A 25241-nucleotide genomic window follows, 5' to 3' on the forward strand; every position below is an offset into this window, starting at 1 on the left:
CCATTACAGCATACTTGGTCTATAGTTTCATGTTGTTCATTTCCCTGCAGTCTGTAGAAGGGGCCTCTTCTATCATTCCATATTCATGTGCAGTTTTGATCAGGATTTCAATAACCAAAGGAGAGAATCTATACCTGAAATAAATGAATGTGAGTATTGGTGTTCAATAATGTACATTTGTAATAATCTGTCATATTTGGCATGCTATTAAAGCCATAATAGAAATATAGTTGATTTTCAGAAGCAAAGTATGCTTCTATCCTTAAAGGATTAAAGACTTATCTATTTTTCTGCCAGCAAGCAGTTATTGACATGAGCTGTACAATTCACTTTGAACATCTGCCATGATTCTTATCTACACAATGACACACACACACAGTTACAAATATATAACACACACATATTCAGAGCAAGCATACAGTCCCCTCTATTCATACTTGAACTGGTCTCAATTAAGAAATCAATGTCAAAATTCACAAATATGATCTCCTTCCCCAGGTAGTGGTGATTAAGCTCCTGCAAACATCGGACAAAGGTATACTTGGAGGCTGTGCTGGAAGTTTCCCAACCGTAAACTTTATCAAAATGCATATCAAAGTGTGGATTATCCTAAAAATTAAATTCAAAAGACAAATGAGCTTTTTTTCATTAATTAATGATTATTAAACTTTTGAAGAAAGGCATGCAACAGACTTTGTTAACTAAAACAACATGGTTCAAGAACATTTCTGAGGTGCAAATGCATCATTTCTCTTTGTTCCTTTTCTCCAAGTTCACATTAAGGCTAACAGCACTATCATATTCTGATACTAACATACTTTGTTCAGCTCATTAGAAATGTTGGAGCTGAATTTCCTCAGAAATTCTGCCAGTGTTCAGTGGGAGACCATCAGAACCACACGGAAAATGGTAAAGATCCAATTGCACCAGCTTTTTACCATTTCTGGGAATAAATTCCTGGGCCTTATAAGCAGTAGCATCTCTGTCTGCCACTTACAAGGCAAATGACAGCAAGGGGGAAGGGCCAGTGTTGGGGATTCCTTACATTGGGTGTTTCCACTGCTTAGGGTCTGTAGGGATCTGGCGTATCAGTGGATGACAGGATACCCAGTGAGTGAAGCATATCCACCTCCACATAGGCTGATATAGGCCCCACTGTTAGGGTCCAGGCTAAACAAGGGAACAGGGGCTGGGGTCGTGAAGTGGTGGTGGGGGTTACGGGCAAGGGGTGGGAGGGTGTGGGCTGCTTGGGCAGCCTTTTCACTCATGGTATGCAGGCATCAGAGTTTCCAGCTTTGATGAGCAGATGAGTGCTGGAGATATGCCTGATATGGTGCCCGCCCTGCCTGTCCAATAGTATAGTAGTATTAGGTAGTCCCTCGCGTCGAGGATGACCTGCTTCCACATCAAAACAAAGTTGAGTTCACAGGTGTTTCAATGAGGGACCGGACATTCCAGGTCTCGAGCTACATCTTGAACGGTGGATGATGCCTGTGCGTGAATTATTTTAACGTGGAGTGGCCGTTGCACACCAGCCACCACTCGGGCTTGACAGAGCAAGGCCTTGGTCCAATGGCAAGGGTTAGTGGAGACCAAGGTCTGCTGCACCGCTCCTGGGCCACGACCCCACCACACCTCGACTCCTACACCGTTGCTCCTCACCTCCGACACCGCCACTCCTGGGTCATGACCCCGCCGCTCCTCGCCTCCGACACCGTCACTCCTGGGCCACGACCCCGCCGCTCCTCGGCCAGGAGCCCCACTACTCCTCAACTCCGACCCCGCCACTCCTTGGCCAGGAGCCCCACTACTCCTCAACTCCGACCCCGCCGCTCCTTGGCCAGGAGCCCCACTACTCCTCAACTCCGACACCGTCGCTCCTCAACTCCGACACCGCGGCTCCTCGACTCCGACATCACCGCTCCTCGACTACGACACCGTCGCTCCTCGACTCCAACACCGTCGCTCCTCGACTCCAACACTGCCGCTCCTGGGCCATGACTCCGCCTCTCCTCGACTCCGACACCGCTGCTCCTCGACTCCAACACCGCCGCTCCTCGACTCCAACACCGTCGCTCCTCGAATCCAACACCGTTCCTCCTCGACTCCGACACCGCGGCTCCTCGACTCCGACACCGCCGCTCCTCGACTCCGACAGCGCCACTCCTGGGCCACGATCCCGCCGCTCCTCGACTCCTACACCGCTGCTCCTCACCTCCGACACCGCCATTCCTGGGTCATGACCCCTCCATTCCTCGCGTCCGACACCGTCGCTCCTCGACTCCGACACCGCGGCTCCTCGACTCCGACACCGTCGCTCCTCGAATCCGACACCGTCGCTCCTCGACTCCGACACCGTCGCTCCTCGAATCCGACACCGTCGCTCCTCGAATCCGACACCGTCGCTCCTCGAATCCGACACCGTCGCTCCTCGACTCCGACACCGCCGCTCCTCGACTCCGACACCGCCGCTCCTCGAATCCGACACCGTCGCTCCTCGACTCCGACACCGTCGCTCCTCGAATCCGACACCGTCGCTCCTCGACTCCGACACCGTCGCTCCTCGAATCCGACACCGTCGCTCCTCGAATCCGACACCGTCGCTCCTCGAATCCGACACCGTCGCTCCTCGACTCCGACACCGCCGCTCCTCGACTCCGACACCGCCGCTCCTCGACTCCGACACCGCCGCTCCTCGACTCCGACACCGCCGCTCCTCGACTCCGACACCGCCACTCCTGGGCCATGACACCGCCACTCCTGGGCCATGACACCGCCACTCCTGGGCCATGACACCGCCGCTCCTCGACTCCGACACCGCCACTCCTGGGCCATGACACCGCCACTCCTGGGCCATGACACCGCCACTCCTGGGCCATGACACCGCCGCTCCTGGGCCATGACACCGCCACTCCTCGCCTCCAACACCATCGCTCCTCGACTCCAACACCATCGCTCCTCGACTCCGACACTCCTGGGCCCGAACTTTTGCCTCTCCTGGGCCCCAAGTAAAGAGATGCACTCCCGCTGACCTTACAAACTTGGGCAGGTCAGCACTGGAAGGCACCAGTGGGCACAATCCAGTCATAACAGCCGGGATTCACCCATGGACATTCGGACCTCCTGGCCCACAAGCAAACATTAACAAACTTTAAAAATGATACTTACCTGGGACACTTCTGGCCCCGATCCTGCCTGTTGGCAGGTTTCACCAATGACTCTGGTGCTGGTTATTACAGCTGCATTCCCAGTTTAAAATTGCATCAAGGTCCCAATGATGTAATTAATCCAATGAGTTGCATTTTAATAAGGTCCCTGCCTATGGTGGGTGAATTCAACGTTCCCAAAAACCCACACGTGTAAATGGCAGCAGGCACGAATGCATCAGGAATGCAGCGGATAGCACCTGATTACCATTTTGTCCCCCCAACAGCACTGTTCCTACCGGATGGGAAGGGTTAAAATCAGGACTTGCATGTGAGAGCATTATTCCTCACTTTTGTTCAAAATATTGGCCCAGAATTTGCATTCAGCATGATGGAAAACTGGCGTCGGTAGAAATCCCGAAGTTGCGGTCAGTTATTTACAGATCTGAAACAGGCTGTGCTTTGCCGCCGACCCCACCACTCCTCTCCCTCGCTTCCCCACAGGGCCAGCAAACTGTGTAATCATTGAAACTGGTGAAAACTTTGGCTTTTCCACAGTAAGTAAGCTGTTAAATTCCCCACTAAAAGTTTGATCCAAACGGATTAGGTGTAACTGGGGTTTTAACAGCGTACTGACTGCTAAACAAATATTAAGGTCCTGGAAAATGAACTTTAATTTTGTGCAGTGTGAAATTTGTCCATTTTAATCAAAAATTAAAATTTTAAGAAACTTTTCAAAATTAAAAAAAAAATTACATTTGGTTCATCTTTATTTCAGGTTTGCCTTTTCCCTATGTGAGAGCACCAAACTTTGTTTTGCTCTTTCTAACATTTTTAAAAAGTAGAATTTTAAGAGCTTACTCACTTCTTTGTTCACTGTCTGTGAGAATTCTGCCTTTTGATTGGCTGCTTAGACATCCTGTTTATGTCATAGCAGCGCAAACAAGGTGATCCCCACTGTTATGTATGTAAATATTGTAATTTTGTAAGACTTGCCACCAGAGGGCGCAACTGTTGGAGGCCCAAGGGTCACCTGCACACCATCTGCAAGGGAGTATAAAAAGTTGTCTGCCATGCTGCTTAGGCACTCTGGAGTTGTATTATAGAGACTAAGGTCACATCAGTTTTAGCTCACAGTACTCAGTCTTGTGGAGTTCTTCCATACTTAACAATTGGCAATGAGTAACAGATTACGAACTTTCACATGGTCATGGCTGTCGTTGGTATTTTAGACAGATTTGTAGAGGATGATGATTGGGAAGCCTTCGTTGAGTATCTCGACCAGTACTTCGTGGCCAATGAGCTGGATGGGGACGATAAGGCGATCAAGCGCAGGGCGATTCTCCTCACCGTGTGTGGGTCCACAATATACAGCCTCATCAAGAATCTGCTAGCACCGGAGAAACCAGCAGAGAAGACATATACAGAGTTGTGTACGCTGGTTCGGGAACACCTCAAGCCAAAGGAGAGCGTCTTAATGGACAGGTATCGATCGACATGCACCACCGCTCCGAGGGCCAGGACGTGGCGAGTTATGTCGCCGACCTGAGACGCCTTGTGGGAACTTGTGAATTTGCTGGATTTCTGGGGGAAATGCTGCGGGACTATTTTGTGCTTGGCATTGGCCACGAGGTCATTTTGCGCAAGCTGCTGTCCAATGAATCCCTAGACCTGAGCAAGGCCATCACGATAGCACAGGCATTCATATCCACGAGCGATAATAGCAGACAGATATCTTCCCAGCATCGAAGCTTACCGGTAGGTACTGTGCATAAAATAACGTCTCTAGCAGGCAGAACTGCATATGGCAGGACCTACACGTCTGCAGCTGCAAGACCTAGGCTGACTCAGAGTCTGCCATTGGGCGTGAATGCAAATCCATTAGCACCACGTTGACGCTGCGGGGGTAATCATCGAGTCCATCAATGTCGATTCAAGCACTACGTGTGCAAAGGCTGCGAAACAATGAGACATCTCCAGCGAATGTGCAAGAGTGCTGCGACTCACTACGTGGCAGAGTCGGCAGAGGATGATCGATCCGGCGTGGATCACGCAGAACAAACAAGAGAGGCAACTCAACCCGAGGAAGAAGTGTATGGGGTACGCACCTTCACCACCAAGAGTCCTCCTATCATACTGAAAGTCAAATTTAACGGTATTCCGGTATCAAGGGAGTTGGACACAGCGGTGAGTCAGTCAATTATGAGCCAGAAGGCTTTTGAGAAATTGGGGGGGCAACAAGGCACAAAGGCCCAAACTGATTCAGACAAAGCTGCGCACCTACACCAAAGAGCTCATACCAGTCATTGGCAGTGCGGCAGTTAAGGTATTGTACGATGGAGATGTGCATGATTTATCACTGTGGATTGTACCAGGCGATGGCCCAACGCTATTTGGCAGAAGCTGGCTGGGAAAGATTCGATGGAACTGGGACGACATCAAAGCATTATCTTCAGTGGATGATGCTTCGTGCGCCCAAGTGCTGAGCACGTTTCCATCGCTATTTGAACCAGGCATCGGCAACTTCACATGCGCCAAGGTGCAAATCTATCAAGTCCCTGATGCAAGGCCCGTTCATCACAAGGCTCGAGCAGTTCCATATATGATGAGGGAGAAAGTCAAGATCGAACTGGACAGACTTCAACGCGAGGGAATCATATCGCCAGTCGAGATCAACGAGTGGGCCAGTCTGATTGTTCCAGTGTTGAAAAGCGATGGCACGGTCAGAATCTGCGGAGCCTACAAGGTAATGATCAACTGAGTCTCGTTACAAGACCAGTACCCGCTACCCAAAGTGGATGACCTGTTCGCAACGTTAGCTAGTTTTGGAGCACAAGTCTTCAGCACGACAGCTGGGATGTTGTCCAGACCCATAGCCTTTGCTGTATTCAGTGTGCTCAGCCGTTTATTGATAGCACGTGGAGTGAATCGAGTTGGCTAAAGACTGGCTTCTGTGGTGGTAGGGACTTCAGGAGGTCACCGCAATCGATAATCCACTTGGCACTTCTGGCTGAAGATGGTTGCAAACACTTCAATCTTGTCTTTTGCACTCGCGTGCTGGGCTCCACCATCATTGAGGATGGGGATGTTTATGGATCCTCCTCCTCCTGTTAGTTGTTTAATTATTCACCACCATTCACAACTGGATGTGGCAGGACTGCAGAGCTTTGATCTGACCCATTGATTGTGGAATCACACAGCTCCGTCTATAGCACACTGCTTCTGCTGTTTAGCATACATGTAGTCCTGTTGTTGCAGCTTCCCCAGGTTGGCACCTCATATTTAGGTACGCCTACACTCCTCATTGAATCTGTTGATTTGAATTGGTAGTCGGAAAACCCAAAGTTCTTGACACAGGGATTGCAAGATCCTTGTATGAAGCGTGCTTCGGGGCCGACGGCAAATGCCGTCGCTTCGGTGCTGACCGCAAATTCCGGGCCAATGTATTTTATATCTCTAACCATGGAGAAAACAGATGGAATTTTAAGGCAAATGTCCACAGGGGTAGACCTGCCTGTCCGCCATAAAGCTGTTCTTCCGATGTTTCTGTCTCAATCGTCCTCGCTGCCATGCTCCACCTCACAGTCGACAAGCTCCCCGCTGGAGTGGAACTAAACTACAGAACCAGTGGGAACCTATTCAACCTTCACCATCTCCAGGCCAGGTGCAAGACCACCTCAACCTCTGTCATCGAGCTACAGTATGCGGACGATGCCTGCGTCTGCGCACACAGAGGTTGAACTCCAGGATATAGTCGACGTATTTACTGAGGCGTACGAAAGATTGGGACTTACGCTAAACATCAGTAAGACAAAGGTCCTCCACCAACCTGTCCTCACCGCACAGCACTGTCCCCCAGTCATCAGGATCCACGGCGCGGCCCTCGACAACGTGGACCACTTCCCTTATCTCGGGAGCCTCCTATCAACAAGAGCAGGCATTGACGACGAGATCCAACACCGCCTCCAGTGTGCCAGTGCAGCCTTCGGCCGCCTGAGGAAAAGAATGTTTGAAGACCAGGCCCTCAAAACTCATGGTCTACAGTGCTGTAGTAATACCCACCCTCCTGTATGGCTCAGAAACATGGACCATGTACAGTAGACACCTCAAGTCACTGGAGAAATACCACCAACGATGTCTCCGCAAGATCCTATAAATCCCCTGGGAGGACAGACGCATCAACATTAGCGTCCTCGACCAGGCCAACATTCCCACCATTGAAGCACTGACCACACTTGATCGGCTCCGCTGGGCAGGCCACATTGTCTGCATGCCAGACACGAGACTCCCAAAGCAAGCACTCTACTCGGAGCTCCTTCATGGCAAACGAGCCAAAGTGGGCAGCAGAAACGTTACAAGGACACCCTCAAAGCCTCCCTGATAAAGTGCAACATCTCCCCTGACACCTGGGAGTCCCTGGCCCAAGACCGCCTTAAATGGAGGAAGTGCATCCGGGAGGATGCTGACCACCTCGAGAGTGTACAGAAATCAAGCCCAGGCAGCGGAAGGAGCATGCGGCAAACCAGTCCCACCCCCCCCTTTCCCTCAACGACTATCTGTCCCACCTGTGACAGGGACTGTGGTTCTCATATTGGACTGTACAGCCATCTAAGAACTCATGTTAAGAGTGGAAGCAAGTCTTCCTCGATTCCGAGGGACTGCCTATGATATGATGATGATGGGTTCTTCCAATGTTTCTGTAGCTCATCTATTGATGTTACGATGGATTAAAGGGAGAATCCCCAAAGAAATTCACCCGCTTAATGTTTAAATCAATGTCTAGAATTGTAAAAAATGAAGTCCTAACCAAATGCACGTGCTTTAGTTTATGTGAAAGAGATTAAATAAATGTAGATGTTCATATTTTTATAATATCTGTGTTTTTAGGAGCTGATCTTTGACTTCCATCTGAAACTGGTGCAATGAGGGTGGATTGGCTATGCTGTTGTCCAAAGATGGTGTTGGGAGATCCCATTTGACTGTTGCTGGTGAGCTGCAGGCACCAGAGTAGCTTCTGCTGCAACTTGCTGCTGTGGGAACTGGGAAATCAGCCGGCTCCCACACTTTACCAGTCAGCAGGTTGTGCTGGGAGGGGGCAATCTTGGGAGGGGGCTAGTATGGACCGGCAGCTCCTCCTTGAGTTACACGATAATTGCCAAAACATTCAGATTCTTTGGAACTTTCCCTCTAAACTTCTCTGCCTCAATTCCTCTTTCCTTACCTTTAAAATCCCCCTTAAAACCTATCTTTCTGACCAGTGCTTTGGTCACCTCGCTCAACTCTTCCACTTCTGCTTGACTTTTTCTTCTCTGCGAAATTAAAGGTGCTATAAAAATGAAAGTTGTTGTTGTTGAACCTACTATAAGTCATAACCCCAGTTCCTTCTGCCCATGCTCCACTGTGATATACCAGCCAATGACTACTACGCATGTAGTCTTAGGTAGGAAGAACCTCTCCAATTGAATGACCCCCAACCCAAGGTAAAAGGTTGGGTTTGAGTGGAATCAGAATGGGGCAGACAGTTATCTCACTTCACTATTACTCCTCCCCAAAAAGGAGAATTCCACTCTGGTGTCAAGCCTTGTTTGATGGAAGCACGGATCAAAGAATCACCGCAAAATTATGCTGTACCCGATTGTTGCATCTTTACCATTAGCTGTTCGTCAACATGGAGAGAAATGGAAGATTGGAGTAAGAGTCATATCAGACCCAACTCATATTGGTCACATAGCAACATTGGCAGAGACCAGAAAGCAAGACAGTTAAAATAACTCTCAATGATTGTTGGTACATTTCGGCACAGTATTAGATGCAATATTTTCCCCACTTGCAAAGGCTAAAGCTTGATAAATATAAAGCATCAGAAATAGCAAAGTACACTTGAGATATAGGGTCAGTCAGTGAATATTATCTGATGCAAAAAAAAGAGAAACCACAACACAACTCAAGCCCATTTGGCTAGCTACTTACTTGGTCTGCTTCTTTTCCATCCACAAGCTTAAGATCTTCAAGGTACCACGTATTGATTGTTTCAAATTGTTTACTTTGTCTCGAAAGTACGTTTTTCACAAATGTGATTTGCACCTCTTTGCAATTTGTTACTAGAATGAGAAGATGTTGCATAAAATTTTTTATATGAAGCAGACATGGTAAAAAGAAACATCATATTACAAGTACAGTGTCGAAAATCAGGAAGTCTCGGGAGCAAGACCGTTCGGGATTCTGTGTATTTCCGGACTTCGGAACGTCTTTCCGACATCTCAAGTCTTGGGCCAAGGTAGGTTAGTAGGAAAGGGGAGGGGAGAGGGTTCGGACGGACGAGAGGCGGTGGGTGGGGGGGGTCGGCCCGAGGTGGGGGAGAGGTCAGCGGGGAAGAGGTTGGCGGTGGCCCGAGGTGGGGGAGTCCAGCGGTGGAACGGTGAGGGGGGGTTGGGGGGAGCGCGGCGGCGGGTCTGGATTCCGGAACATTTTCTGGATTCCGGAAGACCCTGCCACGGATCGTCCTGGTGTCTGGATTCCGGAACAGTACGGATTCCGGAACTCCGGATTTTCGACACTATATCTGTTTTAAACTTACCTTACAAAATATCAAACTATGAAATAAATACATATAACCAAAAATTTATTTTCTTCAATTTACCAAAACAAAAAAAAAGCTTGGATCAATGTAAACGTTTTTAACTGTCTGTGGGCAAAAAACTTAAACTCATGGGTATTTCAAAACAAAAAATAGGATAAAATTTGTTTGCTCTAACAATTTCTGTAAGATAGTAGGAACATCAAACTCTAGAGCTGGCAACGCAGATTAAGGAAACAGAGGAACAGTTTGTATTGTTAATGGGAATCAGTACGGATTAACAATTTACATGTTTCTTAATGGTCTGTCTATGTATCAAAATATGACTGATTCGCAAGTTCTGTAGTGATTAATTAGACTTGCAATCACAACAAGGAAGACCTATGTGGAGAAGAATTGAAGATAGAAATTCTCAATATTTCAGTGTAGCATTTCTTTTTAATACGGATAGTCAGAAGGTTGTTCATAGAATCCAAAATGCTCATATTTCATTGCGAGATGATGACTCCTGCTGGAAACTGGAGCATAGGTCAACATCTGAATTGGGCTTGGCTTTGATGTTGTCCAATTGAAGAGCCAGCGAGTCACTATTTAAGCTCAGACACAAAGAATAGTAATCGAATCCCTCCAATCCAGTTTCCGTACCTGCCACAGTACCAAAATGGCTCTCAAAGTCACAAATGACTTCTTTTGCATCTGTGACAAAGGCAAAATATCCCTCCTTGTCCTTCTTGACTTGTCTGCAGCATTGACACGGTTGACCACTCTATCTTTCTCCAAATAATCTCCACTGTGGTCTAGCTGGGTGGGACTGCACTTGCCTGGTCCAATTCTTATCTCTCTAATCGTAGCCAGAGAATCACCTGCAACGGCTGCTCTTCCTGCCCCTGCATCGTTAACTCTAGTGTGCCCCAAGGATCTATCCTTGGCCCCCTCTTATTTCTCATCTACATGTTGCTCCTTGGCGACATCATTCAAAATCACAGTGTCAGTTTCCACATGTACGCTGATGACACCCAGCTCTACCTCACTACCACTTCTCTCAACCCCTCCACGGTCTCTAAATTGTCAGACTACTTGTCCGACATCCAGTTCTGGATGAGCAGAAATGTTCTCCTATTGAATATTGGGAAGTCTGAAGCCATTGTTTTCGGTCCCCACCATAAACTCCGTTCTCTAGTCACTGACTCCATCCCTCTCCCCAACTTCTGTCCGTGGCTGAACCAGACTGTTCACAACCTTGGTGTCAGATTTGACACAGAAATGAGCTTTCGACCACATATCCGCAGCAGAACTAAGACCGCCTATTTCCACTTCCATAACATCACCCATCCCCGCCCTTGCCTCAGCTCATCCACTGCTGAAGCCCTCATCCATGTCTTTGTTACCTCTAGACTTGACTATTCCAATGCACTCCTGGCTGACCTCCCACATTCTACCCTACGTAAAGTAGAGGTGAGTCAAAACTCGGTTGCCCATGTCCTAACTCGCACCAAGTCCCACTCACCCATCACCCCTGTGCTTGCTGACCTACATTGGCTTCTGGTTAAGCAATGCCTCGATTTCAAAATTCCCATCTTTATTTTCAAATACCACTATGGCCTCGCCCCTCCCTATCTCTGTAATCTCCTCGAGCCCCACAACCCCCTCTAATTTTGCCTCTTGAACATCCCTGATTATAATCGCTCAACCAGTGGTGGCCGTGCCTTCTGTTGCCGAGACCCCAAGCTCTGGAATTTTCTGCCTAAACCTCTCCGCCTCTCTACCTCTCTTTCCTCCTACAAGACACTCCTTAAAACATACCTCTTTGACCCTCATCTGTGCTAAATTCTACTTATGTGGCTCGGTGAAAATGTTTTATCTCATAATACTCCTGTGAAGCGACTTGGCACGTATCACTACATTAAAGGCGCTATATAAATACAAGTTGTTATTGTTGCTGTTGCTCAATTTGTAGTCTTTCTGATTTTCTTGTATTTGATTTTGATGATCAAAAAAATCAGGAGGAGCATGTCTCGGACGAACTGACCGGTGCGTCGGAGGTTCTAATCTGCCCTCTCATTCAGCGAGCTTCCATTCTAGGAGTACTATTTTGTAAAGTTTACCCAAATGTAGATTAATGCTTCTCTCTTTTGTGCCAACTACATTTAGTCAAGGTAAAAGCTGTACGCTAGAACCTTGGGTGGGCACAGGAATCAATCCCTGTGGCTGATTAGTGAGGCCTCAGGCACACCCAATATTGGGCCTCATTATCTTCGAGCCAGTGAGCTGTGGAAGCTAATAGGCAGCTTGCTTACAAAGCGGAATGGAAGATCGGGCCGCTGTGATGCTAGCAGCCCTCAGGTGGTTAAAAGGGACCAGGAAGAGGGACGATTGGGAATGAATCGATCAGGTCAGGAGGGTGGTTGATCACGTTGTGAGGCATCAGTGGGCGATTAGGTTAGGAGGTAGCGGTGGTAGGGAATGGAGATAATGGTGTCTTTGGGGGAAGCAGCAATCAGGGAAGTGGAAGCTCCTCTTAGCTCCAAATTCAGGTAGGTATATTGTAAGATCGTACCTTGTCGTTATGCGGCTTAACAAGCAATCCCCATCAGGACAGCCAGTTAGGCCGCTTGTAGACCTGGTTTTCCTGAGTACAGCTGGGGCTGGCTACCTCAGGACAAACCAATCTTGCAGATGGGGACTCAAACAGGCGTTAGGCCCCTTATTTGCATATGCAAAGGTCAAATGCCTGTTTCAGGCGTGGGCACTGCACGCTGATTTTTTTGGCCTTTATATGATGGGTGGCACAATTTTGGCTTGTAAAACGGGCACTGCACATTCTACCCACCATATTGGAGGATTAGGAAGCCATAGGCATTGCGAGGATGAATTTCTAGGCCACAGGATCTGGACAGTTGGGGATATATTTTTTCTTTACTACCTGAGCATAAAGCATTGCCTGGGCAGAGCACAGTGAGTGAAGTCGGATGCGGAAGCTTGCCTTGTCTGCAATCGAGCTTGCTTGCTTTTCCTTCCATTTGAATTAATGGAATTAAAGTTAGGTGGGCTTTGATAATGGCACACAATTGCAGTTATTCAATCTTACATTAGACGGATTGAGAAACACTTTAGCATGATAAGGCCTGATACAAATCATTAAGCAGCTTATTTTACAGACAGCAAGTGAACATACAAAGAGTAATATTTAAAGCCAAATCCAGCGTCTTCACTGAATCTCACGTCTACCTTCAAAAAATGAAAAAAAAATTAATAAACCAAATGCCCTATCCCTTGTGTGGGCTGACAATCTCCAGATCATAGAATCATAGACTGGTTACAGCACAGAAGGAGGCCATTCAGCCCGTCAAGCCTGTAAAGTCCTTACACAATACCACAAATCCACACGAGGCACATTCTATGGACGTCACTCCATGACCTGAACCTTTATTCACAGGACCAAGAAGTGATGACCCTGCGTGGGACCTCCCTTTATATACCTGGATGACCAGGTGAGGAGTGTCTCCCACAAGTTCATCCCCTGTGGTCAAGGTGTGCATTTCTGACATATATACAGTATTGCAGTGTTGTTACAGAAAGGTTACATACATGACATCACCTCCCACTCAACATCTTATAGGTTAAGTCTCTCGGGTGGTCTGTGCTCTCTCGTGAAGCGCCACAGTTGGGGCTCTGGTTGTTGAGGCTTGGTATGGTGTCTGTCACCTGTGGTGATTCCGGCCTGTCCGGGCTGACCGCAGGGACTGTGCATGCTGCTGAATGTTCTTGTTGCTCGTTCACTGGCGGTGGTGTGAATTCCAGCCATTGATTTAGATTTCCAAAAGGCATTCGATAAGGTGCCACACAAAAGGTTACTGCAGAGGATAAAGTTACGCGGAGTCAGAGGAAATGTATTAACATGAATCGAGAATTGGCTGGCTAACAGAAAGCAGAGAGTCGGGATAAATGGGTCCTTTACGGGTTGGAAATCGGTGGTTAGTGGTGTGCCACAGGGATCGGTGCTGGGATCACAACTGTTTACAATATGCATAGATGACCTGGAAGAGGGGACAGAGTATAGTGCAACAAAATTTGCAGATGATACAAAGATTAGTGGGAAAGCGGGTTGTGTAGAGGACACAGAGAGGCTGCAAAGAGATTTAGATAGGTTAAGCGAATGGGCTAAGGTTTGGCAGATGGAATATAATGTCGGAAAATGTGAGGTCATCCACCATGGAAAAAAAAACAGTAAAAGGGAATATTATTTGAATGGGGAGAAATTACAACATGCTGCGGTGCAGAGGGACCTGGGGGTCCTTGTGCATGAATCCCAAAAAGTTAGTTTGCAGGTACAGCAGGTAATCAGGAAGGCGAATGGAATGTTGGCCTTCATTGCGAGAGGGATGGAGTACAAAAGCAGGGAGGTCCTGCTGCAACTGTACAGGGTATTGGTGAGGCCGCACCTGGAGTACTGCGTGCTGTTTTGGTCACCTTACTTAAGGAAGGATATATTAGCTTTGGAGTGGGTACACAGACGATTCACTAGGCTGATTCCGGAGATGAGGGGATTACCCTATGATGATAGATTGAGTAGACTGGGTCTTTACTCGTTGGATTTCAGAAGGATGAGGGGTGATCTTATAGAAACATTTAAAATAATGAAAGGGATAGACAAGATAGAGGCAGAGAGGTTGTTTCCACTGGTCAGGGAGACTAGAACTAGGGGGCACAGCCTCAAAATACGGGGGAGCCAATTTAAAACCGAGTTGAGAAGGAATTTCTTCTCCCAGAGGGTTGTGAATCTGTGGAATTCTCTGCCCAGGGAAGCAGTTGAGGCTGGCTTATTGAATGTATTCAAATCACAGATAAATAGATTTTTAACCAATAAGGGAATTAAGGGTTATGGGGAGCGGGCGGGTAAGTGGAGCTGAGTCCATGGCCAGATCAGCCATGATCTTGTTGAGTGGAGGAGCAGGCTCGAGGGGCTAGATGGCTTACTCCTGTTCCTAATTCTTATGTTCTTATGTTTTATGATCTTCTTCAGGTTCCTCAGTGTCCATGCTGAACCTTTTTTTTACTTGGTCCAGATGCTTGTGGCATATCTGCTCATTGTTAAGTTTAACCACTATGACCCTATTCCCCTCTTTGTCTATTACAGTACTCTCAAGCCATTTGGGCCCCAAAGTGTGATTGAGAACAAATACAGGGTCATCAATTTCTGTGCATCTCCCCCTTGAATTTCGGTCATGGTACTTGTTTTGGGACTGGCGCTTGCCCTCAACAATGTCGGACAGGACTGGATGAATGAGGGACAGCCGAGTTTTGAGTGTTCATTTCATGAGTAGCTGCGTGGGCGGGGCCCCCGTGAGCGAGTGCGGTTGGGACCTATAGGCCAGCAGGAGGCGCGATAGGCGGCATTGAAGGGAGGGTCCTTGAGTCCGGAGCATGCCTTGTTTTATGATTTGGACCGCACGTTCCGCCTGTCCATTGGAGGCTGGCTTGAACGGTACTGTCCTGACATGGTTAATGCCATTACCCAACATGAACTCCCAGAATTTGTAGCTTGTGAAACATGGGCCATTATCGCTAACAAGGATGTCCGGCAAGCCGTGGATCGCAAAGACCACGTGCAGACTCTCCACGGTGGTGGATGTCATGTATGAATTCAAAATGATGCACTCGATCCATTTCGAGTACGCAGCAACTACAATGAGAAACATTTTTCCCATGAACGGGTCCGCGTAGTCTACGTGAATATGTGACCATGGCCTGGTGGGCCAGGGCCTCGGGCTGAGCGGGGCCTCCCTGGGAGCATTACCTAGCTGGGCACATGTCGTGCACCTGTGAACACAGTTTTCCAGGGCTGAATCAATTCCCGGCCACCACACATGTGACCGGGCAATGGCCTTCATCAGCACGATGCCTGGGTGCTCGCTGTGGAATTCCCTGATGAATGCTTCCCTGCCTCTCTGGGGCATAGCTACCCGGCTGCCCCATAGTAGGCAGTCGGCTTGGATGGAGAGCTCATCCATCCATCTGTGAAACGGCCTGACCTCCTCAGGACATGCTCCGTGTGCGGGCGCCCAATCCCCAGTCAGGACATATTTCTTAATGAAGGATAGGAGGGGATCTCTGTTGGTCCAGATTTTGATCTGGCGGGCTGTGATGGGGGAGCCTGTGCTGTCAAAGGCATCGGCAGCCATGACCATCTCAGCGCTTTGCTCCACTGCCCCCTCAGTGGTGGCCAATGGAAGCCTGCTGAGCGCGTCAGCGCAGTTTTCGGTGGCGAGCCGGTGCCGGATGGTGTAGTCATACGCAGCCAGCGTGAGAGCTCATCGCTGTATGCGAGCTGACGTATTGGCATTGACAGCCTTGCTGTCTGACAGCAGGGATGTTAATGGTTTGTGGTCCGTTTCTAATTCGAACCTCCTGCCAAAAAGGTACTGATGCATCTTTTTCACCCTATAGATACATGCGAGTGCTTCCTTCTCAACCATCCCATATCCCGTTCAGCTTGAGAGCGCGACCTGGAGGCATAAGCCACAGGTTGTCGTTGACCCTCAGCGTTACCTTGCTGCAACACGCACCCAACCCCATAGTACAATGCATCACATGTCAGAACCAATTTCTTACGGGGGTCGTACAGGGTCAACAACTTATTTGAACAAAGTAGGTTCCATGCCCGATTGAAAGCCCATTCCGGACAGTCCCCCCAAAACCAATCGCAACCTTTACGCAGGAACACGTGTAGCGGCTCCAACAATGTGCTTAAGTTCGGCAAAAGATTCCCAAAATAGTTCAAGTGTCCCAGAAATGAAAGCAACTCCGATGTGTTGCAGGGCCTGGGTGCTCGTCGAATCACCTCCGTTTTGGATTCGGTAGGCTGAATCTCGTCTGCAGCAACCGTCCTGCCCAGAAACTCGACCTCAGGAGCCAAAAACACACACTTCGACTTTTTGAGTCGCAGGCCTACCCGGTCCAGTCGGCGTAGCGCCTCCTCCAGGTTGTGGAGGTGTTCCTTGGTGTCACGATCGGTGATGAGGATGTTGTCCTGAAATACGATCGTTCTGGGAATGGATTTGAGCAGGCTTTCCATGTTTCTTTGAAAAATCGCGGCCGCTGACCGAATGCCAAACGGACACCTGTTGTAAATAAACAGTCCCTTGTGCGTGGTAATGGTGGTCAGTAGTTTAGATTCGTCGGCCAGTTCTTGGGTAATACAGGCTGAAGTGAGGTCCAACTTGGGGAACTTCTTGCCGCCTGTAGCGTGGCAAACAGGTCCTCCGTCTCGGGAGCGGGTATTGGTCTTGTCGGGATACCCGGTTGATAGTGGCCTTGTAGTCGCCACAGATCCTGACCGAGCCATCCGCTTTTAGGATGGGAACGATGGGGCTTGCCCAGTCACTGAATTCAACGGGCGAGATGATGCCCTCTCTCAGCAAACGGTGCAACTCGCTCTCAATTTTCTCCCGCATCACATACGGCACAGCTCTGGCTTTGTGGTGCACTGGTCTGGCGTCCGGGGTAATGTGTATCACTACTTTGGTGCCTTTGAACGTCCCGACGCCAGGTTGAAATAGTGACTCAAATTGCTGTAGGACCTGTGAGCATGAACTTCGCTCCACAGATAACATGGCGTGCACATCCCCGCATTTACAGTTCATCTCAGCTAGCCAGCTCCTCCCCAACAGTGCATTGCCTGGGACAATCCAGAGCGGCAGCCGGTTCACCGATCCATTGTGTGTGACCGCCAACATTGCACTGCCTAGCACTGGAATGATTCCTTTGGTGTGCATCCATAATTGCGTCTCAATGCGTTCTAGTTTGGGTCTGCTGGCTTTGAGTAGCCACAGCTTTTTGAATTGTTGAACACTCATGAGTGACTGGCTGGCCCCTGTGTCCAGCTCCATGCGTACAGGGATGCCGTTTAATACGACCTTCATCATCATAGGTAGTGTTTTGGTATATGAGCTGTGAATGTTTGCCACATGAACTCGCTGAACTTCAGCGTCCATTGATCTGCCCCAAGCGTCATCCTGCCTCGCAGACCCCTCATCTCGTTCATCCGCCTCGTATATTAGCCTGGTTACAGGCTTTCTGCACATTCTGGCTAAATGGCCACTGAGGTTACAATTTCTGCAGCCGAACTGTTGAAACCTGCAAGTCCTGGCAGCATGTCTGCCCCCACACCTCCAGCATGAACTGAGATTCCCATTGTTGTGAACAAAAGAGCTGTTGCAAGGCATTCCTCGCTGATTGTCCCTTTGACTGCTCTTGAGCACCCTGTTAGTGGGTGTCAATGGCCCCATCCCGGGCCACATTGTCCACTGGGGGGACGTAAATGTCCGTTCAGCCTGCCATTGTCTCTGTTGGAGACTTACTCATGCGTCTGTTGCTGCCTGGGGTGTGTCGAACTGCCCTTGCCTGCCTGCGGGGCTCTGTGTTGTGTTTATGATATTGACTCCCTGATCCATCGCCACGTTGGAGGCAGAATTGCACGCGTATATTATTTTGGTTTCCTCCTCCCCCGCCATAAAAGTCTGAGCCATCAACGCCACCGCTTCCAAGGTCAAGTCCTTGGTCTCAATTAGCTTTCTGAAAATCCCAGCATGACCGATGCCCTCAATAAAGAAATCCCTTAGCATCTTCTCCCTGCAGTCGTCTGTGAACTTACAGAGGCTGGCCAAGCGCCGGAGGTCCACAATGAAATCCGGTATGCTCTGTCCTTCCCGACGTCGGTGGGTATAGAATCTGTGTCGGGCCATGTGTACGCTGCTCGCTGGTTTGAGGTGCACACCGATTAGTTTGCTGAGCTCTTCAAAGGTTTTGTCCACCGGCTTCTTGGGTGCTAGCAAGTCTTTCATGGGCGCGTAAATCTTAGGTCCACAGCTGGTCAGCAGATGAGCCCTTTGCTTGTCGACCGCTGCGTCTCCCAGCCAGTCCTTTGTGACAAAACTCTGCTGGAGCCTCTCAATGAAATCATCCCAGTCCTCACCAACACAGTACCGTTCATCTGTGCTGCCAGTGGCCATTCTCGTGGGTCGTTGATTCCCGTTTCTCGTCGCCAATGTAGAGTCCTTACACAATACCACAAATCCACATGAGGCATATTCTATGGACAAGGTCACTCCATGACCTGAGCCTTTATTCACAGGACCAAGAAGTGATGATTGTGCGTGGGACCTCCCTTTATATACCTGGATGACCAGGTGAGGAGTCTCTCCCACAAGTTCACCCCCTGTGGTCAAGGTGTGCATTTCTTACGTATATACAGTATTGCAGTGTTGTTACATAAAGGTTACATACATGACAAAGCCTGTGCTGGCTCTTTCTCCAGAGCACTTCAGCTATTCCCACTCCCCTGCCCTTTCCCTGTAGCCCTGCAAATGTTTTCCTTCAAGTATTTATCCAAATCCCTTTTTTAAAGCCACGGTTGAATCTGCCTCCACCATCCTTTCAGGCGGTGCATTCCAGATTATAACCACTCGCTGCCTAAACGTTTTTTTCCTCATGTTACCTTTGATTCTTTTACCAAACACCTTCTTCTGGTTCTCGATCTTTCCGCTAATGGGAACAGTTTCTCTCTATCTACTCTGTCTGCACCCCCTCATGATTTTGAACACCTCTATCAAATCTCCTCTCAACCTTCTCTGCTCTGAGGAGAACAACCCCAGCTTCTCCAGTCTATCCATGTAACTGAAGTCTCTCAACCCTGGAACCATTCTTGCAAATCTTTTCTGCACTCTCTCTAAGGCCTACACAGCCTTCCTAAAGTGTGGTGCCCAGAACTGAATACAATACTCCAGCTGAGGCCAAACCAATGTTTTATAATGGTTCATCATAACTTCCTTGCTTTTGTACTTTATACCTCTATTTATGAAGCCCAGTATTTGTACACTTTTTAAACTTCTCTTAACCTGCCCTGTCATCTTCAACGATTTGTGCACATGTACCTCAGGTCTCTTTGTTCATGCACCTTTAGAATTGTACCCTTTTGTTTATTTTGCCTCTCCTTGTTCTTCCTACCAAAATATATCACTTCACACTTTTCTACGTTAAATTTTATCTGCCATGTATCCGCCCATTCAACCAGCCTGCCTGCATCCTCATGAAGTTTATCACTATCGTCCGCACTGGTCACTACTTACAAGTTTTGTATCATCTGCAAATTTTGAAATTGTGCTCTGTACACCCAAGTCCAAGTCATTAATATATATCAAGAAAAGCAGTGGTCCTAGTACTGACCCCTGGGGAACATCACTGTATACCTTCCTCCAGTCCAAAAAACAACCGTTCACCACTATTCTCTGTTTCCTGCCACTTAGCCAATTTCATATCCATGCTGCCACTGTCTCTTTTATTCCACGGGCTTCAATATTGCTGGCAAGCCTATTATGTGGCACTTTATGAAACGCCTTTTGGAAGTCCATCAACCACATTGCCCTCATCATCCCTCTCTGTTACCTCATCAAAAAACTCAATCAATTTAGTTAAACATGATTTGTCTTTAACAAATCTGTGCTGGCTCTCATTAATTAATTCACACTTGTCCAAGTGACTGCTAATTATATTACTGATTATCGTTTCTAAAAACTTCCCCAATGCCGAGGTTAAACTGAGTGGCCTATAGTTGCTGGGTTTATCTTTACACCCCTTTTGAACAAGGTTGTAACATGTGCAATTCTCCAGCCCTCTGGCACCACCCCCATGTCCAAGGATGATTAGAAGATCATGGCCAATACTACTGCAATTTCCACCTTAATTTCTCTCAGTGTCATAGGGTGCAACTCATGGTGACTTATCTACTTTAAGTACAGCCAACCTTTCTAATACCTCTTCTTTATCAATTTTTAGCCCATCCAGTATCTCAACTACCTCCTCTTTCACTATGACTTCAGCAGAATCCTCTTCCTTGGTAAAGACAGATGCAAAGTACTCATTTAGTACCTCAGCCATGCCATCTGCCTCCATGCATAGGTCTCCTTTTTGGTCCATAATTGGCCCCATCCCTCACCTTACTATCATTTTACAATTTATATGCTTATAGAGGACTTTTGAATTCCTTTTTATGTTAGCTGCCAATCTATTCTCATACTCTCTCTTTTTTTAAAAACCTTACTACCTAAATTTCTCTTTTTCATAGTCTCTCTGAGTAAAATCGAAAAAAAAGACTTGCATTTTCATAATGACTTTCATGACCTCAGGATCTCCCAAAGCACTTTACAGTGAATTGAGTACTTTTTTTGAAGTGTAGTCACTGTAGTAATGTAGGAAACGCAGCTGCCAATTGGCACACAACAAGATCCCAAAAATAACAATGCAATAAGGGTCAGATAATATGTTTTAGTGATGTTGATTAAGGAAGAACTCCCCATTTTTTCTTTAAAATCGTGCTATAAGATCTTTTACATCTTAAACACCTCATCCGAAAGGCAGCACTTCTGTCAGTGCAGCACTATAGTGTCAGCCTAGGTTATGTGCTCAAGTCTCTGGAGCGGGGTTTGATCCCACAACCTTCTGATTTAGAGGCAAGAATGCTACCACTGAGCCATGGCTGACATCACAGGAAGTCACAGAACAAGAATACATTTAACTTGACAGTAGCATTTTTAACTTAACTTACACCAAAATCTTTCCATGGTGGCATAGCCAGTAATCTGGGGCCTCAACTATTTACAGTCTATATTAAAGACTTGGATGTAATGTAGCCAAGTTTGCTGATGATACAAAGATGTGTGGGAAAGCAAGTTGTGAGGGGGACACAAATAATCTGCAAAGGGATATAGACAGGCTAAGTGAATGGGCAAACATTTGGCAGATGGAGTATAATGTGGGAAAGTGTGGCAGGAAAAATAAAACAGCAAATTATTATTTAAATGGGAAAGATTACAAAAAACTGCAGTACAGAGGGACCGGGGGGTCCTTGTGCATTAAACACAAAAAGTTAATATGCGGATGCAGCAAGTAATCAGGAAGGCAAATGGAATGATGGCCTTTATTGCAAGGGGGATGGAGTATAAAAACAGGGAAGTCCTGCTACAACTGTACAGCGTAGTGGCGAGACCACACCTAGAGTACTGCGTACAGTTTTGGTCTCCTTATTTAAGGAAGGGTATATTTGCATTGGAGGCAGTTCAGAGAAGGTTCACTAGGTTGATTCCTAAGATGAAGGGGTAGACTTATAAAGAAAGGTTGCTAAGGTTGGGCCTATACTCATTGGAACTTAGAAGAATGAGAGGTGATCTTATTGAAACATATAAGATACTGAGGGGGCTCAACAAGGTAGATGCAAAGAGGATGTTTCCACTCGTGGGGGAATTTAGAACTAGGAGGCATAGTTTAAGAATAAGGGGTCATCCATTTAGAACTGAGATGAGAAGAAATTTCTTCTCACAGAGGGTCGTAAATCTGTGGAATTCTCTGCCCCAGAGAGCTGTGGAGGCTGGGTTATTGAATATATTTAAGGTGGAGATAGACAGATTATTGAATGATAAGGGAGTGAAGAGTTATGGGGAGCAGACAGGGAAGTGGAGCTGAACCCAAGATCAGATCAGCCATCAGATCTCCACCACTTCTCTCGACTCCTGCTTGGTATCTAAATTGTCAGATTGCTTGTCCAACAGCCAGTACTGGATGAGCAGATATTTTCTCCAATTAATTATCGGGAAGACCGAAGCCATTATCTTTGGTCCCCGCCACAAACTGCATTCCCTAACTACTGACTCTATCCCTCTCTCTAGCATCAATCTAAGGGTGAACAAGACTGTTTGCAACCTAGGTGTCATATTTGACCCTGAAATGAGTTTCCAGTCACATATCCACGGCAAAACTAAAACCGCCTTTTTCCACCTCCGTAATATTACCCGCCTCCGCCCCGCTTCAGCTTTTCTGCTGCTGAAACCCTCATTCATGTCTTTGTTACCTCTAGACTTGACTACTCTAACTCACTCCTGGCTGGCCTCCCACATTCTACACTACGGAAACTTGAGGTCATCCAAAACTCAGCAGCCCACGTCCTAACACGTACCAAGTCACGATCACCCATCACCATTGTGCTTTCTGACCTACATTGGCTCCCGGTTAAACAACGCCTCGATTTCAAAATTCTCATCCTTCTTTACAAATCACTCCATGGCCTTGCCCTTCCCTATCTCTGTCATCTTTTTCAGCCTCACAACCCCACAAGATGTCTGCACTCCTCAAATTCTTCCCTCTTGAACATCCCACATTATAACTGCTCAACCATCGGTGGCCGTGCCTTCAGTTGTTTAGACCCTAAGCTCTGGAAAGACCTCCCTAAACCTCTCCACCTCTCTTTCCTCTTTTAAGACGCTCCTTAAAACCTATCTCTTTAACCAAGCTTTTGGTCATCTGCCTTAATTTCTTCTTTTGTGGCTAGGTGTCAAATTTATCTGTTACATTGCTGTGAAACGCCTTGGGATTTTTTACTACGTTAAAGGTGCTATATAAATAAAAGTTATAATTATTATTATCTTATTAAATGACGGAGCAGGCTCGAGGAGCCAAATGGCCTACTCCTGCTCTATTTCTTATGTTCTTATGTTCTTACAATCGCAAAACGTGAAGTGCTTCTACCACTACCACAGCTGAAATCAATTAACTGAACATCTAGAACCTATGTTAAAGCATTTTTTAATTACGAAATACATTTCTTAAAATGTACATTTTGCATATTAGATGGAATAGCAAAAAATGCAGCAAGAGGCTACTAAAACAAGGCCAGATGTTGCACAAAATAGATTCTGGTGCTCACTGAGGAAATTATCCTGGGATATCAACAGTGCCCAATTGATGCTGAAATGCTGCAGCTGCAGACTACCGAGAAGTGATTGAACTAATAGAAAAAGTAAGTTATCGTCTCAATGAGGCAAATAATACAGACCCATCAGTTCAAGAATGTCATAAGCAGAACAGTCAAAATAAGACCTGTAAAATCACTCATGCAAATAGTTTGGGAGCAGCTGCAACTCTTTTAGGGAGTACAAATAAACATTAGATCGAGTGTCCCCCCCACTCCAGACACTTATAACTGCCCTCTTTTTTTTGTTTTAGTTTTTTTTTGTGGGTTTTTTTGTGTTTTTTTTTCCCTTTTGTGATTTTGTTTTGGGCATTAAAATCATATAATTTACAAGTGCCCCCTTTAAAAGGGGAGGGGAACACTAAAACCCGGCAATTGAAACAAATTAAACTTTAAAACATATCAAATCAAATTAAAATTTGGTTGCCGGGGGTAACGATGCACTCCAGTCCCTCCGGTGCCCAGCTCTCGCGGAAGGCCGCGAGCGTACTGGGAGCAGCTGCAGCCACAATAATTATAAAGCAGGTGATTAATTAGGAATGGAGCACCCTATTTTAATAGAGCATTCTTTGTTTAAACTGCATTCAAACATTAAACATTACAGACTGTTTCACGTGAATTTCAATGAATTTGATAAAATAACCATGTCCCACTTCTTAACACAAATTCTCTTGTGATTGAATTAAATAAGCATTTATTCCCTTATAGTTTGCTTAAAATGTATTTACAATGTATGGACATAATGAGGACAATATGGTACTGTAATAAATACTAAAGTTACCTGAACTGCAAAGGTAATACTTTCCATCTTCCTGTAACGCTGTCTTTACTTCAATCACAGCAAACAAACGATCTCCATTTGGATGAAATATCTCCTTCTTTAATGCTTTCCTGAGTAATACTGCCATTTCCTTAAGCAGTCTTTCAGATGTCAAACTTACTTCGCTCACTGTACCTGAACACAAATCAGAAGATATCATGTATACAATCTGCATAATGGGAACTTAGTGATGTTTCTATGGATTTAAACACTATGACACACAAAACATTATTGGATTGCAGTTTCAATCAATATTCCAGCTGGATTGTTCCCCTGAGAAATGTCGAGCAAGTAATTTACAATCCATATAGATTCCATTACAGTCGTTGAAGCCAAGTTGAGATATAGATTTAATGGTGTTTTCCATTAGGAAATAAAATATGTTTCAAAGTTAAAATAATGTTACAGTTCAGAAGATTTGTTGTTGTCATTAGATTTGCAGTAACTATCATATAAAATATTAGATTTTACTTCCTCACTAATTTTTTTTAATAAAGTAGCTTTGATACAGAGTGACAAGCTTACTATTACTCCATTGTATTAACCATATCAATCAGTGGATTATTGTGACATTGCTTTCCATATCTAAGGGCTGAAATTGCACCTTGCCCCGATTGGGGGCGGTTAGCTTCCAGGGCCTGGACTTCCTACGCCCAGCCCGGAAGTCCCCCATCCTGACCAGGAATTGGGCAGTGCACCCCCCCAATGAAGTGGAGCGCTGTCTCCGGCGCTTCGCTTCCTTGGAGGGGTGCTCCCAGGCGGCAGTGTGGCGCTGAGTCCAGGGCCACGCTGAGAAGGCAACACTACGTGGAGTATCCGCATAGTGCTGACTCACTACAATGCCCCTTCTGTTGTATATGCAGATTATGAATGTACACTCTGTGTAGTCACTGTGGTTGC

General features: G+C 46.8%; 1 protein-coding gene across 1 annotated transcript; it reads right to left on the reverse strand.

Moving 5' to 3' along the window:
* Window positions 1–351: 351 nt before the first annotated feature.
* Window positions 352–24429, reverse strand: exoc1l (exocyst complex component 1 like). Its single transcript, XM_070862858.1, has 3 exons — window positions 24303–24429; window positions 9117–9247; window positions 352–609 (listed from the first exon to the last, which is right to left on the reverse strand). Exons 1-3 carry the CDS (start codon window positions 24427–24429, stop codon window positions 352–354), a joined length of 516 nt encoding a protein of 171 aa, XP_070718959.1.
* Between the last annotated feature and the right edge of the window lie 812 nt (window positions 24430–25241).

Source organism: Pristiophorus japonicus, chromosome 2 (assembly GCF_044704955.1).
Source record: "Pristiophorus japonicus isolate sPriJap1 chromosome 2, sPriJap1.hap1, whole genome shotgun sequence".
Taxonomy (NCBI): Eukaryota; Metazoa; Chordata; class Chondrichthyes; family Pristiophoridae; genus Pristiophorus; species Pristiophorus japonicus.